This window comes from Cavia porcellus, unplaced genomic scaffold (genome assembly GCF_034190915.1).
Source record: "Cavia porcellus strain 051 isolate PalLab524CR breed Dunkin Hartley unplaced genomic scaffold, mCavPor4.1 scaffold_21, whole genome shotgun sequence".
Taxonomy (NCBI): Eukaryota; Metazoa; Chordata; class Mammalia; order Rodentia; family Caviidae; genus Cavia; species Cavia porcellus.
In genome coordinates, this window is record NW_026947504.1 from 13,913,445 (window position 1) to 13,932,697 (window position 19,253).

The 19,253-nt window shown below is 42.3% G+C and overlaps 1 protein-coding gene across 9 annotated transcripts in view; it reads right to left on the reverse strand.

The window, feature by feature from the left end:
- Window positions 1-19,253, reverse strand: part of Ppp2r2b (protein phosphatase 2 regulatory subunit Bbeta) — a 452,685-nt gene that overhangs the window by 54,267 nt on the left and 379,165 nt on the right. For all 9 annotated transcript variants that reach the window (XM_063232320.1, XM_063232325.1, XM_063232323.1 and 6 more), the window contains one exon: window positions 7,400-7,577. In XM_063232320.1, coding sequence (XP_063088390.1) covers window positions 7,400-7,577 — 178 coding nt within the window. The remainder of the gene's footprint in view (window positions 1-7,399; window positions 7,578-19,253) is intronic.

Consider the following 19,253-nt stretch of genomic DNA (forward strand, 5'->3'; position numbering starts at 1 on the left):
TTCTGCAGGGCTGATGATTATAAACTTTGGCCAAGTTGCAGGGTGGAACCTACATTTACCTGGGTGAGTCACCCACACGCAAAAGCAAGTCAGGCTTCTTACACCTGGCTTTAGGTGTGCCAATTATTTGGAAAAGAAGTCAGAAAAACAGTTCTATTATGGCCTTGCACACTGAGCATATTGAGTTGAATTGCTTTTTGGTGACATGACTTACTCTGAGATCCCCCCCCCAGGTCTGAACTTAACCTTTGGATATTAAAAAATGATTACAAAGCATTTAGATTTTATCAGCTGAAAGGATATATGGCTTGATAAGACACTGGAGATTGTAATAGAGGACCCTATGGAATACTATCCTTTTAAGAGCTCAAAAAAGCCAGTGTGCAAATATTCATAGAGTGTTTGCTAACTGCCAGGCTCACTGTGAGGGCTGACAGAGACATGTGATGCTATACTAAATATGTAGTGAGTTTCAAAAGACTTTGGACTGAGATACCTTTTATTACTGGGGAAGTACTTGAAAGGTCCAATAACTAGGGACTCTTTCCTACTCATGTAGAGCAAAACCATGAAATTCTATTGTTAGAAAATTTTCAATTCAAAGGCCTATTCAGATATAACTTTTATTAGGAAGCATTCTGGCATTCTTCCATGATCTGTTCATCCACAACTCCTTGAATGTACCTCTATGAGAATCCACCTCTACAAGAACACTTACTACATATTATGTTTGATAATTTGCAACAGTGTAATGTAGTAGGTTTTACTGTAATTCATAGTAAGAGAGGCCTAGATTTTAATTATGTGATCAGGGATGCAGACCTGAATGATTTTGAACTTGTTATGTACAAAAAAAGAAAGACAAATATAGGGGATGGTATATGTAATATACTTGGCACTTGATATGGGCTCAAAATTTGCTAGACTTATCTTCTCTGGTGTGGTTACATATTTGTCTCCTTCTGTCCTGATACTTTAATGGCTTTGTGCTATGCTAATTTTGTTGGGCTCAGAAACATTCCTCGGAATTTCCTATGTTTCAGACTAGGTTGGACTACAGAGATATTCTTTCTAGAGAGTGAGAAGAAAAAAGGAAATGACCATTTTGCAGCATATATACACTTCCCGGTTACTCAACAAAGTGTTCAACTAGGTACCTCCACAAAGGACTTTATTAAAGGCTCTAATCAATTGACTCAGTGAAACAAAGGGGAAGTTATTCTGTGTGGGTATGACTTCATTAGTTAGAAGGCACTAAGTAGGTCCATACCTTCCTTGGGGACGTCTCGGTTTGCAGCTGCTCTTCCTTCTCCCTGAATCTTCCTTTCTGACTGGCATCTGTCAGCTCATAGCCCTGGGGTTCCAGCGTGCTTGTGATTTCCCCTTCCTGACTCCCTGTGCGGCAGACTTTGGATTTGCTTAGCCACACACACAAATGCCAGGGGGATAAGTCAATCGTGCTTTGTCTCTCCTTCTCTTCTTGTTCTCTTTCTGTACATTCACACACCTCTCTGATTCTGTTTCCCTGGCTGAGTTCTAATGGACCCAGATCTACCCGCATGATTACTGGGCCATGAGTTTGGAGATGGACTTTTACTCTTCATGTTATCCATAGTTCATACAGCAAATGTTCAGCAAATGTTTGTGGCTTCCACTTTAATTCATTTTTGTGACTTAGAAGCTTTTCTCTAGACAGCTTTTAAATACATAAAACCCACAGTAGGTCAACAGATCGAGTTGTCAGGCTTGCACAGCATGATTTACTTAGCCTATGGTTTTCACTGGAGAGAACAATACCCAAGCAAAATGGTAGTGAGAAATGTGGGATGGGGAAATGACCCACATTCTGACTGCTATCATTTATTAAACCTCCATTCTGTGTGCTATGTGCTCTGCTTGGTACTTTACATATTACCTCATTTAATCCTTGCAAGAACTTTACAGGCTAGATCACATTATCAGCTCTGTTAACTGATATAGAAATTGAGGCTCAGAGAAATAAGTAAGATGTCAAGGTTAGACAGATGCTCTAAGAGGAAACTGGATTCAAACTCAGGGAATTTGATTCTCAAGTCTGTAGTCCCACAACCACTAAATTACCCTGCTCTGAGGAAGCTTAAGAAACCCAAGAAAAATCTACATAGTTGAATTCTGACCCTCCCAGAAAACATGAAGCTCAAAGGAAGGACAAATCCTAGCCACAACCTCCTGGGCCTGGCCTCCAATGTTAAAGATTAGCATCTACACAGATAAGGCACTCAGCTTGGAAAACAATCTCTCTTATTCTTTTTAATATGGGAAAGAGGGCTGCCCTAGCACACACAAGGTAGTATAGCAAGTGTGTCATTAGATAAAATGTTCTTATTTTACACTAAATGCCCAATCTGAAGCTGATTGGTACATTTGATCCTTTGGCAGGATGAAAGCCACTGAAGAAACAAGGAAAGAAATTTATACAGCTTCCACCAAAACCTGCCTGGCAGAGTCCCATTGGAGTAACAGACGAGGAGCTGTCCATGGTACTGAGAGCACTGGTGGCTGGAAACCAAGAGTTGAATATGTGATCCCTTGGTAAGGAAATCAGCTTCAAGAGGGCTTCAGCTCAGGAGACAACTGAAACTGCTACACAAGGTTACTAAGCCCAACGTGAAAGGTGAACTTCCAGATCATAGTTGGCTCTTTCAGAAGAACTCTGATTCAGGACCAGAGACCGAACTTCTACAAAGCATGGCTTTTGTCAACCTTCCCACCTTTGGTTACATATTGCTTATCCTCTTTCTCTGCACCCAGTGATAGTGGCCTTCAGAAAGTTCCTCTGTCATGCTCCTTCTTGGCACAGGACCTTTGGACACACTGGACAAATCTCTCCATATCTCTTTGCCAAGTGAACACATATCTCTTCTCTTTCATAATTTGACAGCCAGCTCCTCAGCAAAGTCTCTTTTATCCTCTAGTCTAAAAATGCATCATAGAATTATAGTCCCTTGCTTTGCAGAATTTATTTTGGTTTACAATGGCATGCTCATTAGTATGATTGAAGAATATTCTGAAAGCAGGACATTTGTTTCTTTTAATTTTTCTATACTCAGACTTACTGTACTGCCTGGTACAAAACAGACATTTGATGTACAGTTGTTGAGCACTGTGCCTGTACTTTTACTTGATATGGATCTATTTAATAAAGGCCTGTGCTGTATTAGATGAGAACCCAGGTCAATTCATTCTTAGTCCCAAGAAAAAGAGATCCTCAGTATCCAATAGTTTTTGTGAAGAAATATTTTAAGAGCAATTTCCATTTATTGAAAAGGAGGGCTTCCTCTTGCCCAAGAAATTTACTAATCCAGAAGTGAGTTATTGTAGATCTGATTCATTAAGACCAAATTCATTCATTTTCAGCCAGGACCTGTTATACAAGACAGGCCATGGGTGAAAAGAGAGATTCATGACCAGAAACCATAAGGTTTAGGAATGCCTTGCTCTGATCTAGTTCTAAAAATGAGATGCTGGACCTCAGAAATTCTGCAAATATCATGTAACTGGGGCATAAGAAGAAAATCTTGTAAAGATTACCCAAGTGTAGAGCCAAAAGGAGAGTTTAAAGCTGGGAAGATGAGTCAGATGATGAATTCAACAAGATGGACTTCTCCTTTTTAATGTTTAACTTTTCTAGCTTTCTTGTCTTTCTGTAATAGTCATGATTGTAGTGGCCAGTAGTCATGTTATTGATCATTTATTTAATAAAGTACTGTTTGAACATGCACACATTTGTATGTGTGTGTGTGTGTGTGTGTGTGTGTGTGTGTGTGTGTGTGTGTGTAATTATCATAACCACTTTTGACAGGATACAGAAATAGGTAAATAGGGATTTGGATACATTAAGAAACAGTCAGAAAGTGATAAACTTGGGAAAGAACCCTATGCTCCCTGGATTTTAAAGCCTGAGTTCTTATCCATGATTCCAATATGACACCAAATGCCATGCCTGGAAGTCATGACTTTTTTCTAAGTATATCTCCAAGTTACCTGTCTTGCTATTGACATAATACTTTTCATTTACTTACTTTGAAATTAAATTGATTTTAGAGTTATGGTATCTGCAGACTCATAGCTTTGATATGACAGTTGTGTTTTCTAACACTCACTACTAGAAAATTGTAATTATGAAAACAAAAATGCTCATGTGTTGCATTGAAGCTTCTTGCCTCCTACCACAGTGGTACCCACACCATGCTTTAGTTGATCCACATTGTTATTTTTCTGGTAGCAGAGATTAAACTCATAACCTTGTGCTTGCCATGCAGGTGCTTGTGTCACTGAGCTTTATCCCTAGCCTAACTCATTATTTGGTCCCAAATTATGTTTCTTCTGTGTCCTTGGTGGATAAGGGGCATAGTAGAAATAGGTGCTTAACAACTTATAATTTAAGACATGCCTTGTGGTTGATATTTTTCTGAGGCCGTTTGAAAGATGGTCGCCTTCTACCCCAGGGTGGCTACACTTCAGGGATGAGAAGCAAAAGGGTCTCAGTTTGTACAGTCTTAATGCTTAGGGCGGTCTGGTTGAGAAGAACTATATAGATATCAGTTATCATCATCCTCATGATGACAATGATTATTCTACATATGGCTGCTTTCAGGGTGAATGGCGTGGTCTCATTTGTATGCCAGTATCTGGCAGGCTGTCACACATCTGCAGAATATAGCTTAAACTGCACTATTAATATAACCCCTTTGTATTCTCCCCAAGGCATCTGTCTCCAAAAATGTCGAAAGAAACTTCCCTTCCCCTAGAAGGCCTGGAGGCAAAATTCAGAAAACATGCCACCTAGGCTGGGAAAGCAGAAGCTCGAAGTGACAGCCAGCTGAGCTGGAGCAGAAATCTGGCTCTTGGAATAGATGTAAAGACAGAAAGGAAACCACCACCCACACACATTCTATTAGCAGCTGCATTGCCTGGCAAAATCTTAGGGCTGGTTTCCCCGGGCCCAAACAGTGTGCCATGTCTGTTCTGTGATCAACAAAAGATGCCACTCATGTCCTCATGGTCAGTGCTCAGTGTCTCCAAATAGATCCCAGAATGGCTAGTACCTGATTAAAAATTCCTTCCCTCCAAGGCCTTGAGGATGACTGTACATTGTTTATAACAGAGACTAGATGGCTGGCACTAAAATCAAGACTTTTCTTCTTGGGCACAGAGAACATATTTCTCAGCTCATCTTGCAGTTAGAGGTGGCCATATAGCTGAGTTCTAGCCAATGGAACGCAAGCTATCTTAGGACCTAGTTCCCAGAATTCTTTCATGTGTGATCCTCTATCACTTGTCCTTTTTGCTGTCCTGCTTTAGACAAGCTTGGTGACACTGGGGCTACAAGACAGAAGATGCCTAGACTGAGTTATTGATCCTATTGATGGAGATCATCAATATTGGACTTTATAGGAGAAATAATCTTTTAAGAGTTTGATCGACTATGAAATCTATTGTATATCAAAATATTCAGAGGTTTACTGTAACTCATGGGGTTCCATTTCCAGGTTGGATTTCATAATTAATTTTCTCTGGGGTGTCTTCATTCTGATGATATTTGAAGTATTTCTCCTTCAAACCCAACATATAGCTGGGTGTGGTGGTGCACATCTATTATTCCACCCCTCAGGAGGATGAGAGGGAGGATTGCTACATTGAGGTCAGCCTGGGCTATGAAATGAGTTCAAGGCCAGCCTGAAATGCATAGTGAAATCCTGTCTCAAAGAGACAAAAACAACAAACTAAAAACAAAATCCCAAGAATCAAAACCAAACCAAACCAAACCCCCAACATATGCAACCAACTGTCTATATGTCGAATTTTCCACATGATAAAATAGAGTAGTACATAATAGTCTCTGCTTTCATATATTCACATTCCCAGATAAAGAATTTAAAAATACACTAAAATGATTTCAAATAGTGATAAATTCTATGGTGATAAAAGAATAGTGGGGATTCAGTGGTAGAAAGTGCCCATAGAGATGAAATTAGATACAGGTGTGAACAATGATACATAGCCAACCTTGTGAACTCTGGGGGCAGAGCATCCCAGGAAGAGGGAGCAGCAGATACAAAGGATGGAAAAACAAAGTTTAAGTAGAAACAGAAAAGTGATTATGGTAGTTGACTAAAGCCGAGTGAGTTAGAGAAGAGTGATATGATACAGAACCAAAGAGGGAGTCAGGACCCAGATGGCATGAATCACATAGGCTAGAACAAATAACTTGGATTTGCAGTTCAGCAGGAGGCTACCTGAATGTTTTCAGCAGGGAAGAATGATATATGATTACAGATCGAAAAGCTTACTCTGCCTTATCTATGGGTCATAGATGAGAGGTAGCTGAGGTTTACAGAAGCACAGGTTGGTAGGAGTGGGGACAGGGAGCTCTGAATTGGTCTGAGTTGTATTCTAGAGCAAGCACTGACAGAGCTCCTAGGTAGACTGGGCTGGGAGTGGAGGAAGCCGGTGAGTGACAGAGGGCTTGTAGGCCAGTGGCTCAGCTGCTTGAGTGGGGAAGCTGTGAGGTGGGGTGTGAAGCAATGGGAGGAATTAAGCTTCTGATGGGCAGAGCACATGATAGGTGCTCAGAGATGCAGGGTCAACACAATGGAATAAGAACACCACCACGGATAGGAATTTCCTTAACTTCTCTAAATTTCAGTTAAATGGGAGATAATACTTATATTACACTTTGTTATATCAAACATACTTTTGAGGGATAGAAATAACAAAAGGAGGAGACATAATGAAAGTTTAAGGACTAAAGTTTCTTTTTTGGATGTGGATGCTGGTTGCAGAGATGTTTTGGCTGTGAAACTTAATCAAGCTGTATAATTATGATACATACACTTTCCTGTGCATATATTGTATCATAGGGGGGTAAAAATGACACTTTGAGCTATGCTCAAAGTTGCTAGTGCAAATGTCTGGAATGTAATACTTGGCAGTCCCTATTATTTTCACTATTATAACACAACAAATACCATCTCATGTACCTCTGGTCCACATTGTACACACAGATCACTTATGAATCCTTTAACAGTGGCAGGAAACCTAACTGAATTCTTATTGTTGGTAAAGTCACATGAAAATTCAATTCATGATACATAAATGCCATTGTGTGAATACTGTTCCAGAACCCCAATCCTGAACTAGACTTCAGCTGCTGTTTGAAATTCAATGGTTTCCTAACTTTATTAGGATGAGGACGTCTCATAGATGCTAAGGCATTTTTAAAAGGACAATTTCTCTACAAGTACTAAGTGTTGTCGTTGTGAATATCTTTTACATTTCATTTTTTCCTGCACGGCCTGCTCATACCTGAATACTCTTGATTTATGCCCACTGATTATTGGCTGCAGGGAAAGGATACTAAAACTTTGATTGGTTATTTCAAAGTTCCATAGGTTAATCCTCAGGTCATCAGCAGACATGTAGGTTTCATAGTCGCTGTTGACTGATATGGAGTTGATGTGATACGTGTGTGCGTTGGCAAATACTCTTCGTGGGGTGGCCTCCACCATCAGGTCCATGGGTCTCAGGACAGGTACCTGGGATGCAGGAGAAACAAAACACTTAGTACCAAAGCTCTTGCCTAGGGAGACACAGTGTGTTTATATCCACTATTACCACATTCAAAATCACTCAGTTCCCATTCCCTGGAGCTCCTTTGGGTTTCCACTTTTCCTAAAAGTGTCATCATCACCTGGATCTGATTGGAAATTTCATTCTTGATAGATTCAAGACTTTTTCCTAAGACTCACTTCGGGGGAATTTGGATTTCATTGTGTGAACACCACCTTCCAGGACTATGGTGTCATTTTTTTAAAACAAAACAAAACAAAGCATAAAATCTAGAAAGAAATTTTGGAAAAAATAGAGACATCTCACTCAACTTTAATCCCAATTTATCCCTCTTGTCTTTTCATCTCATGGCTTTATAAGACTATTCTTTCTGTGGCTTTGTTCTAAGAGTAGTTTATGGCTCAGGTCAGCCATAATAGATAAGGTGCTCGTTACATTCTGGTTGGGCTGAGAAAATCAGTTTACAGATGCTGTCTTGAACTTCCAACTGGAAAGTGTTCACTTTCCATTGACAACTGTCCCAATTTGGACAATATAGTCACCTGAGATATATGTTTATTGAATGACTGGGTAAGAGTAAATCCTAGTGTTTTCTTCTGGCAGATCAGAGAAGCAGGCAGCTAGCTTCCCACACATGATGCTCTCTCTGGAAAATATGAACAAAGGCACAGAATCTTCTCCCTCTCTGTGAGTTCTGGGTAAATTGGCTCCAAAGAAAGTGAGGGAGGAAAACAAACAAACAAAACCATACGACACAGGTGCGGTCTTTGAATAGAAACAAGAAAATAACCAAAAGCTGTTTTTTCTCCAAGCCAATCATGACTTGCAACTGAGCCCTGGCTGATTGGACACCAGGTGGTAGATTAAGACTTCAGCTTTTGGATTGGCTTCAGCTCAGGTGCTGAGGGAAAGCAGCTGAAAACAAAGATTGAGTTTTGTGAAGTGCAGTTGCCTCAACAACACAACCTTGCTGAAAACAGAGTTCCCCCTACTCATTCTTGAGGGAGTTCAGCTCGTATTTGAGTTTCTAAATTAAATGATTCAGGGGCAACACAATTCTAGACAGATGTGATACTGGGTCTCCTGGAAACCAGAGATGCCTTGTGTGTAGACAGAAAAAGTCAGGGGTCCACCAAAAACCTGGAGAGGGAAGGGAGGGAAGGTAAGTGTCACAGCGCCTGCCATGGGTAATGCTTTTGGAGCACACCTCTGGGGTGCCAGGGCCTGGAAACCTTGGCTCTGAGCACAGACTGGTCACCAGCTATCAGCAATCAACCCGCTCCTGCTGAGCTCTGGTCTCACTGCTTGAGACATGGTCCCTACTTGCTGTCACTGTGGCTGTGACTGTGAAGGGTGGTTGGGGGGATTAGTCGAGTTGGTTTGCTTTCTTGTTCACCATCTACCCTCCTCTCACAGCATTTGCTGAGCACCACACAAAGTCCCTAGATGCAGCTGGTGAGCAGGTGATGCAGGGCCAGCCCTCAAGGCTGGTCTAATCAGTGGAGACAGACACGAAGTAAATCACCTCCTAGTAAAATAGGGGTGAATGACCAAAAGAGAGAACAGTTTCCAGGAAGATTTAAATGGGGCAGGAGAGCAGAGAGGGGCTTTCCTGAGAACATATGAATGGGTAGGGCTGAGCAGGGTCTTAATCAGGCCAGATGAGAAAAGAATGTCCCACGTAGGGAAGTGGCACATGGGAAATGGCATGTGCAAAGGCCTCGTGGTGGGGGTGAGCAAGACAGAGGTGAAGGAGCCAGAGGTTAGTGTAGTGGAGACAGAGATGGTAATGGAAACTGTTATGGTGGCTGAGGGCTCAGGTGGCCAGGAGGCAAGCTGCAGCAAAGAGTGGTGGCGATGTCCCCTTCCCCATGGGAGGAAATTAAAGGATTTGCAGTGGCTGTGACATGATCAAATGCAGGTTTGGATCAGACAGAGACTAGAGAGCAAGTTAGAGGAAAGGTGTACACTGTGGAACACTAATTAAGGGATGGCTGGGTGAAGGCTGTATAATGGATATAGAAGTGATCTTGCCCTTCAAATGCAGCCCTGAAATGTTTACTGGGCATTTATGCTGTGTCAGGCGTTCTTCTCTCATAATCTCAGATAATTCTTTAATCTGCTCTGAAACAGGCCCCTGCACCAAGTCCTATTCCATAGAAAAACTCAGGCGTGGAGACAGTAAGTCATGGACCCATGTTACCCAGCTATGAAAAGCACAGGCAGGATTTGATCTCAGGACCCGCCCAAATACAAAGCTAGCGTTGTTTCTGCTGCTCCACACCACAGTAGCAAACAGGTTAGGAAATGACATGAATAAGTAGCCAGGAAAATTTATAAAATAAATGGAATGATGGTGGCGGTCACAGTGGCCTTGTGTTTAAGAAGCCTCAGTTAGATGTTGTAGTTCTCATAGTATTTGAACAGGGTCCCCAGTCTGTGTGCTTTTAGAAACATGTGCCACGCTCCCACGGTTTTCACAAAGGAACTCCCTGCCTGCAGCTTTGTGGTGCCACCCACTTCCTCCAGATCCCCACGGACATCAGCACTCAGAGCAGGCTCCTTAGGGAAACAGAAAAAAATGAAATCTACATGGCTTCCTGTGGCCCCCCAATTTTCCCCTGGCCCCTGCAGGCACGCATTGTTTCTTCACGAGGTTTCCCGTGGCTGCAGTGACATGGACCAGAGCATGACACTGAGGATCAAGAGGCATTACAAAGTGGGGCCTGGCAGCCCAGCGCTTAGCTTAATGTGATGGGCCTGCCTGCTAATTCAGGCTGACATATTCCATGATGTACCGCGTAATGGGGAAGGGCTTCACGCAGCTGTCTGGGGATGGAGCCTCTCCTGCTTTACCCAAATAAGGGTGTGGGGTGTGTGCGTGTGTGCGTTGCGGGGATGAATGTCAGCCTCATTCCTGCACCCAGTCAAGGCTTGTCTGCTATCCTGTAATTCCCTTCATAAGGAGAAAAAGGGAAGTTTGGTGGTTCAAGGATAGGAAGGGCAAGTTAGGAAGCCGGGTTGAGACTGTGTTTCCCACCTGCTCAGGCTACCTCTACTTTTGGAGCTCGAAAGGAAGAGGAGTTGGCTACTGTTCCCCAGTAAAAGACGCACTGCCATTGGCCTCCTCAGAACAGCCTCTCTTGCTTTGCACATTCTTGGTGACATGTCTCTTAGGGTCATATGTTACAGATTTAAATAGTGACTGTATTTGAATTCTCAGTAATATTTTACTTAAAGAACTATGATAAGGAATGCCTGAAAACAAGCAACGTGGAGCAGTCCTTGAAATAAATGAGAACCTTGAGACCGTAGAGGCGAAGGCCCCTGTTCATCGTCACCTGCAGGTGTTAGAAGCAAGCCCTGGTTTCTGCCTCTGCCCCTCTCACTACAGCCTACGCCATGTTCTGAAGGCCCACAGCTGCCTTTTCCAGACAATAAAACCTCAGTCACACAATGTCCACAATCAGGCCAGGACTGTTCAGCTCCGTTCGCTCTGCCCCACCAGCAGCCATGTAGGAGGCAGTGCTCCCCTGGGCAGGGGAAGCCACGTGAGCAGGAGCCATGCTCTGTCCTCAGAGGATGCAGCAGGTTCTACGGTGCTAGAACAAGATGTGTGGGTCTCCCCGGTCCACTTCCCGCGCATCCTCCTTTGCTGACCCCCAGGACAAACGCCACAGCCTGTGCTTGCCTGGGTACTTACTGAGTGATGTCGGAGCTCAGAGAGCAGCCTGCATCGGCCCCACCCAGAGGCTTTCGGAGAGAGGCTCTGTTGCCTAAAGGCTGCAGAGCTCTTTCCCAGACAGGTGCCTGCCTCTCTCACTTCACCCAGGCCTCTGCTCCAAGGTCACCACACAGGCGGCCCTTCTATGCTACTGCACCTCCAGTCACACACCCTCTACTCCCAAATGACAGCAGAGTGGGTTTTACACCCAAGCCAACTCATCAGCAGATCATCTTGGCACATATTATGTTCCTTTTTACATGGATGAGCAAGTGGAGGCACAGAGAGGTTAAGTGATTTGCCCAGTCACACAGCAGGTCTGAGGCAATGCAGGGACTCAGGCCTGGCCCTGTGTTCTGGGCTCTGGAAAGACGATCACTTGGGAGAAAGGCAGGTGGGCTGAGCTATCAGCAAGGGGGCTGTGCTGTAATAGTGCTCAGGTGGCCCAGGTGTGTCCACTGGAGACATGGGTCTGCCAGGGGAGTTGAGGTAGACCTCAGGGAGGAGAGGGTATTGAGCTATGCATGCTTTAAAGATTGTGGGAGCCCACCAGGCAAAAGGGGGGTGGGAAGGGAATTGCACTTTATTTAGAAGGGCCAGTAATGGTGCAGAATGCAGATGTGTGAGGCGGTGCACTTCTGGAGGCAGGAGGAGTGATTTGATTACTCACCCTAACAGATTCTAGGGCCTCGGGACACAACAGTGAGCCTGCTTTTGTGGGTGTCAATTCTTCTGTTACTGTGAACCTGAATCAGGAAAGGGACTAACAAATGGGCAGTGTGCTAGGTGATGCAGGTGGCCATGGAAGGCCTCTCTCGGGGTGACATCTGAGAAGAGACCTGAAGGAAGTCCTGCAGGGAGCTCTTGGGGAAGCTGCAGGGGAGCTCTGGGGAAGAGCATTCCAGGCAGGGGGTGCAGCGCGGCAGAGGCACTGTGGTTGGACCTGCCCAGACTATCGCAGGAGCAGCAAGGAGCTTTTGTGGCCAGAGAGGAATAAGTGAGTGGAACAGGTGGCTTGGGAGCAGGATCGGGGTGATGGAGGATTTCACTGTGAGCATGAGGAAAGCCGAGGACCATGCAAATAGCTGCCTGCCCACAGCCACCTGCAGATGCTGCTGCTTCTTTCTCCAAGGGTTCTCTCCTTCTCGTCCTCCCCTTCTTCCTCTCCGTTCCTTCTGCGGGTACCCACCCTTTTCAGTCTTCCCCTTTCTCCTCCCTTATTGGTTCCCCTGCCTGTCCTCTTGGGAAATACCAGATAATCTCTTACTTTTCAGAATATAGTTACTAACAAGAGGATGTGGCTGTCATTGGGTCTCTTCGGTGACCACACCTGCGATTCTTCACCATCTTCCATGGCAGTACCTGGAGTGGGGGCTGGTAAGTCTTGGAGCCCTGCTTCTGCAACACACAGTAAAAGCTGAGCAGACTTGGGGAGTACAGGAAGACCCCGAGGATGTCCTTTAACAGACGTCTAGAAAATGCACACCCGGGAAACTCTGGAGGGGAGGATTCTCCGCTCCTTCACCAGTGATTTTTCACAGAGAAAAAACAACAGCTGCGCTTACCATGGCAACCTCCAGCACCTCAGCACCCCAGCACCTAGGTAGATTCAAGGCAAGACTGAGTGGCCAAGGATGGCCAGATAGGAGATAAAGGACGGAAAGAAGATGTAGTTTTGAGGGGAGTATGGGGATCATCTGTAGAAGGAAGAGGAAGGATTTTAGCTGTTTTCTAGAGTCACATTGAGTTCAGTGACAATCCTCTGAAAACCTTTGCTTGTTAAGTGCAATCCACCAGTCAACATTATGGGGCCTTTTGAAAAACTGCTTCTCGTGTAAATCTCTGTTAGCTCCATATCCTCATTAGCGTTCAGCAGATGCTTCATATCCGCCTCCACAGATAATCCAGATGACTATATGTAGACTCGCTGCATGTTCTCAGGCTGTGGGGTTAGGTGGGCTTCATGTCATCCAGTGGGACACATGCATAGAAATGTTTAGGTTATATACTGACTGCAGACAAAGCCTTCAGCCAACATTTACTCTCTACACAGAGTACCCTTCCAAAGCTTGTGGGACACACACAATACACAACTCCTCATCCGTTTTTGCAAGCAGAAACCAAAGCTCTTTGGCTCAGGAAAAAAGGCTGAGGAGAGCTAAAGTCCTGGTTGTTCATCTCGCCTTTGGTATAAAGAAACCTTCCCGCCGGTGTCTGGGATCACAGGTTTGGGCTGAGAGTGGAGGCGGGTGGAAGCTGCAGTTCCATCTCGAGGCCCCAGGAGGTTAAACTGTCAGAGACTTCCACATCTCAGGCTCACCTCCAGGTTGCCGCCACTGGGTTTTCTTCAAGACACACCTTTCCCACCTCGCCAGTTATGATCACCAAAGGTTTGGAGAAAAAACCAGCAGCTAAGGAGCACCCTGGCTTGATTTTCAAGGAAGAGAGAGTGAATCATCTTGCAGATGTGAAAGCCATTGGCTCCTCCTTATTCCAAAAGGAATAAATACCCTTTACAAAGCCACAGAGCTCAGTAGGATGGAGCAGCTGTCTTCAATCAGGGCACCGAGTCCCTAGGAGTTAGGGATGATCTCCCAAGCAGTATGTGGAAGTTTTAAAGGAAACCATTCCTCATCTCTAACTTACATGTTTTTCATTCTAAATCAGATCCTCTCAAGAGATAACCATACCATGGGTCCTCCATTTTCCCTTTGCAAAAGAAAGACATAAAGAAAATTTTACCCATCCCAAACAGAATGCACTATGCAAGACTCAAAAACACTTCTGCGAAGGACAGTTGGATGATACCTTTAATCAGGGCCCCGTGAATGTTTCTGTCCCAGATTATAGTATGCACTGCTAATAAACTTCTGCTTTTTCCTTTTAACAATTATTTGTTAGAATTGCATGCTTATATTGTTTTATTCGATTGTGTTTTATGAGTAACCACAGTAAGAGTTAAATCCAGAAGGTGATTTCAAACTCTAACAGTCGTATTTGTAGGCAAAACAAATATCTGTATCTATATTCATTGTAGAAATGCTAAAAAGTGTTTTTAATATTTATTTCTGGATAAGTGTGGTAAAAGTGCATGTCTTTCGTTCATTTCTCCTGGGCTCTGAGAATTCTCACTGATGACACTTGTGGCTACAGCTTTTACCCCAAACTAACTCATGGATCACAGGTTGTATAGTTAATGGATTGTGCCAATTTGAGTAAGAAACACTCAACTAAATTGGATCAGCATAGTTCGGGGTGTGGCTGAAGGGATTTAATGAAGACAGAAGATCTACCCTGGGTGATAGCAATCAATAGGCAGCCTGATTGGAATAAAAGGGAAACAGGCTGGCTTGCTTGTTTCTCTGGAGGGGTGCCAGTCTTCACCTCCATCTTGGACGTGGTCTCTTGGCTTCCAGTGCAAACTCTTCAGCCTACAGCACAGGCCCTTCAGCCCCCTGATTCGGACTCCACGGGACACTGCAGTGGACTCCAGGTCTACCATTGGACTCCACGATCTCCAGTGCACTGACATCCCTCCTGCACTCACACCTGACTATGTGAGCAGCTACTGTAAGCCAGTCTTGTCTTCTATATTTATATATTTCACATTAAATCTGTTTCTCTAGTGAGCACTGATGGATACACAGTCCTAACCTTACCCCCAAAGTTGGCCATGAAATATCTCACTCACATTAGAATTAAAGACAAGTTCTGTTTAGAAACAGCCTTTACATTTTATGTTTATATTGAAAACCAGTAAAATTTGCTTCAGCTTCGGACTGTGTTTATATAAAATTAAATGAAAACTGGCAGCAATCTGTCCTTTTTTCTAAATGAGAATCGGGTTAAAGAGCTTGCTCTGTATTTTTTTGATGGACACTGGTAGATACCCAGTTACAATGGCACTTGTAGGTTCTCTTGACTGCATTAAAAAAAGTGGTTAACAGTTTTATTTTAAATTGCTAAGGTCTAAAATACTACCCAAATCACATTTTCTCCATTTTAATATTATGCCAAAGCTAAGGTGTCTACTTTAACTTTTTTAAATGCCCGGAAATATAAATACCTTTCAAAAGTTGTCTAGGGGTTATACAAACATAAAGTTTGAGTTTGGAGTGTGTAACAGGAGTTTTGGTGTCATATAAACCCTACCAGGACCCTGGGTTTCCATTTACTGGCCATGTGGCTTGGGTTTGTTACTTAATCTTTGTCAGCTCAGTGTTCCCTATCACAACATTGGGAATAGCAATTCAGTAACATTGTTGTGAAAATGTATCCAGCAACTACCATCTAACAAAGACACAATTTTGCACTAGGATAGCACTGAGCGCTTCACACACACCAGGTTACTTCGACTTCGTAATGACCTTTGGAGGCAAATAACAGATGTGGGCCCTAAAGTGAGAGGTCATGAAAACTGGCCAGGGTCATATAATCCCTGAGGGATTAGGGAGCTGCCCTGGAACTCTGGCAGTGTAGCTCCAAGCCTCTATGGTTGTTATTCTTAATTTAACTTCCAACTGGAGAAAAATGGTCCTTCTCAGAGATCACCTGAAGAAGGTTGTCTGACCTTTTCTACTGGCTATGGGTTTTTAACCTCCCTTGTATTCACCAGGAATCCAGTCATGATTACAGAATTTAGCATTGCTTGGGGAAAGTAGTTAGCAGAATTACTGGTCACTGGGTAGCAATTAACTTCATTGAAGGAAAAAAGAAGCTGAAAAATTCTTCCGATTAGGAGTTTCCCTAATAGCTTCTGTTCTCATTGTCATGAAAATCTTGAACAATATGGACGCTCATCCAATTATCAAATCAACCTGGGGGCAGAGCCTGGCATTATGTGTACCCATTATTAAAGGGTAATTCAGTGTAACAAACCAAATCGAGTATGTACAAAGACTGTCAAATAAAATAAACCACTAACAAATTAAATTACTCTCCATTTTCAGTGGGAAGAATGCCAGTCATTTTTCATTTTAAAAAATATGCATCTTAATTCAGTTTTTAAAAAACATGCAAAGAAGAATTAAAAGCCTCTTGTGCCATCTATTGTGCGTTTATTTATTTATTTTTTTTATAGACACAGCTCTCCTGGTCCTGGGGCACTTTTCCTCAGAGAATTAATGGAGCATTAAGCTTCACTCTGGTCAAAAAACTTGTTTCCTCCATGGATCAATGGTGGATGGAGTTCAAAATGCAGGCGTGTTAGTCTGGCTCTGGTTTACAGTGACATACCAGGGCTGTTGTTTCCAGAATGAAACTGCCACTCAGCAGCACCCCGCCAACCCCCACCAAGGAAACCTATCCAAATAGTATAATTTTTAGATTTCTCTGCTCACACCCTTCAACAGCCTCAATATGGCCCTAATTTCTTTCTTTCATTTTTTTTTTAACTGTCTTTGTCATATAAATTGAAACATGCCCAAGAGGAAAAACCCCTTTGGACCAAGTCAGGCTTTGTGCTTCAGGTTATTAAATATCTTGGAATTATATTCTTTCATGTGACAAACATTTATTAAGTGACAATCACTGCACTAGGTGGTACGTGTCCAGAGTGAACAAAACAATATGCTGAGAAACTTAAAATCTGACAGCAAAGAGAGACATTAATGCTTCAAGGCAAATATATTGTTATAAACTGTCACCGATGCTATAATGGGATGTATATTATTTCATGAAAGAAAAAAATGTTTTTAAAAAAGTGAAAACATACTCCCCCAAAATAGGACCATAAGATCCCAATTTCTAAATCAATAGACCTTAATAGGGAACCAATTTTGCCTTTAGGCAATGTCAAGATATATTTGGTTGCTACAACAGAGGGGATGGCATTTGCTGCAGAAACCAGGGATGCTGCTAAAAACCCTGTGATATATGGAGCATTTCCCTAGCAACACAGAATTATCGGGTCTAAAATGTCAATAGTTCCAAAGTTGAGAAATCTAGCTCTTAAGGAAACTCTTCAGACATAGAATCCAAATTTACAGATGGAAGAAAGCCAGTGTCATCTTCCATAACACGCAGCAATTCCCAGCTCATATAGATGATTTGGATGAAACATAATTTTATATACATACATATAGATGTATAATATACCTGTAATACTCATATGTATACATATCTTTCTACACGCCTACATACTCATATGTGTGTTTTGTTATTGAAGACTTATCACCAATTGCCACAGCAGGAGTGACATACAATTTACAAAAGCTGTGTGCAATTAATGTGTGAATTTTGAATTCAATGGGTCAAAGATGGTTTTCATAGTAGACTGTGATTTCATGTGCTCAGTGTAACTGACTTCTTTTGGCCCTTCAGTGGGGAAGAGAGGCTACACGTCTTTCCTTTGGCAGCTAAACTCGCCATCTCATTACAAGCCCAGGCAGAAGCCTGTAATTCTGCCACTCTTATTTTTTCCCCCAGAGATTTCCATTCTCTGCCAACATCACTGTTTCTCAGAAGGTGTTTCTCTGTTCATTGCTTTTCCTGTTACTTCTCTTATATTTCATATTGTGTAATTCCACAAGAAAAAAGGAAATATCCTAAAATATTCCAGTGGAAGAAAATTTCCATTAATACTTACAGTTTTTTCCTAGGTTTTGAGATCCCATCCAATCTAGCTTAGCTCCTACTGGGTATTTTACCAGAAGAATTGAAAGCATCACACCCAGTGGAAGGGGTGGACTAGAAAGAAGAGTCAGTTTAATTATTTTATTAGTTTTGTTAGGGTTGTTCACCAGATGATTTTTGTTATGTCTTTGCTATTGATGGAGATGTTTCTAAAGTCTAATAATGTGCTTTATTCTACTATTTGGATAGACATCACTGAATCTTTGATAACTCTTGGAATATTAGATTGCATTTCATTTATTACAAATATACGAAACAAAGAAGATGACTATAAACTTGACATTAACTTCAAGAATCTTACAGTTGGAAGTTGCCTGAGAAGTTCTTTACAGTAACAAGCTTGACTGAATACAAAGATGCAAACTTTGAAAACCTGACCTTCTTCACCCTTTTGAATATTACCCATGTGTGTAAACTGTATCAGTTCTGCCTCCTTCCAATAGATGGCAGTAGTGGTTACTAGTGAGATTGCCATATGGACTTCTAAATGACCTTTTAAGTTTGCATCTTCTGATTCCTCATTTGGGCTGCACATTAGAATCAAATAGGGCCTCTTACTAAAAACTGATGCCTGGACCCCGCCTCTAGTCACCTAAGTTATAGTGCCTGTGGGGTACAACCCAGATAATAATGATAATCTCCTTATTCTCTGCAGAGCCAAGGATAGGAAGGCAAGAGGCCAATAAATCTGAGGGTAAATGGTAGAGTTTACATGCATTAATACTTAACAGAGGTTATCTTTTGGAGTATGAGGTTTTATGAGTGTAAATGATTTTACAGGTCTGTATGGATTGAAGTCTTGAAAACTTTTAACTATAACAATTGAAGCTATTTTTATTACTTTTATAAATAGATAAAAAGGGTTATCATCTGTGGAAGATAAAGAGAGCAGAAAGGGTATTACTATTCATAATAAAGAAAAGTTCCTAAAACTCTATACAAAATAACTCAATAAAAATGCGAACAAAAGATAGGACCAGAAAACTTTCAGGGGAAAGCAAATGATTAGGACGTGTTCGGAAATATGCTCATCTCATTAATAGCTGTGAGATGCAAAGTAAGTTTTAAAAGATCTTTAATTGTACAAAACATTCATCTGGCTAATATTTTAATCTTCCTTTGTAAGGAATGTACTATATGGCACTGTTCTGATTTTCATTTTAAATTATTAATTCTTTTAGTTTTTTTCCAAGGTTTTGAGATCCCATTCAGTCTGGCTAATCTCCTACTGGGTATTTTCCCAAAAGAATTGAAAGCATCACACTACAGTGATGTCTGTGCACCC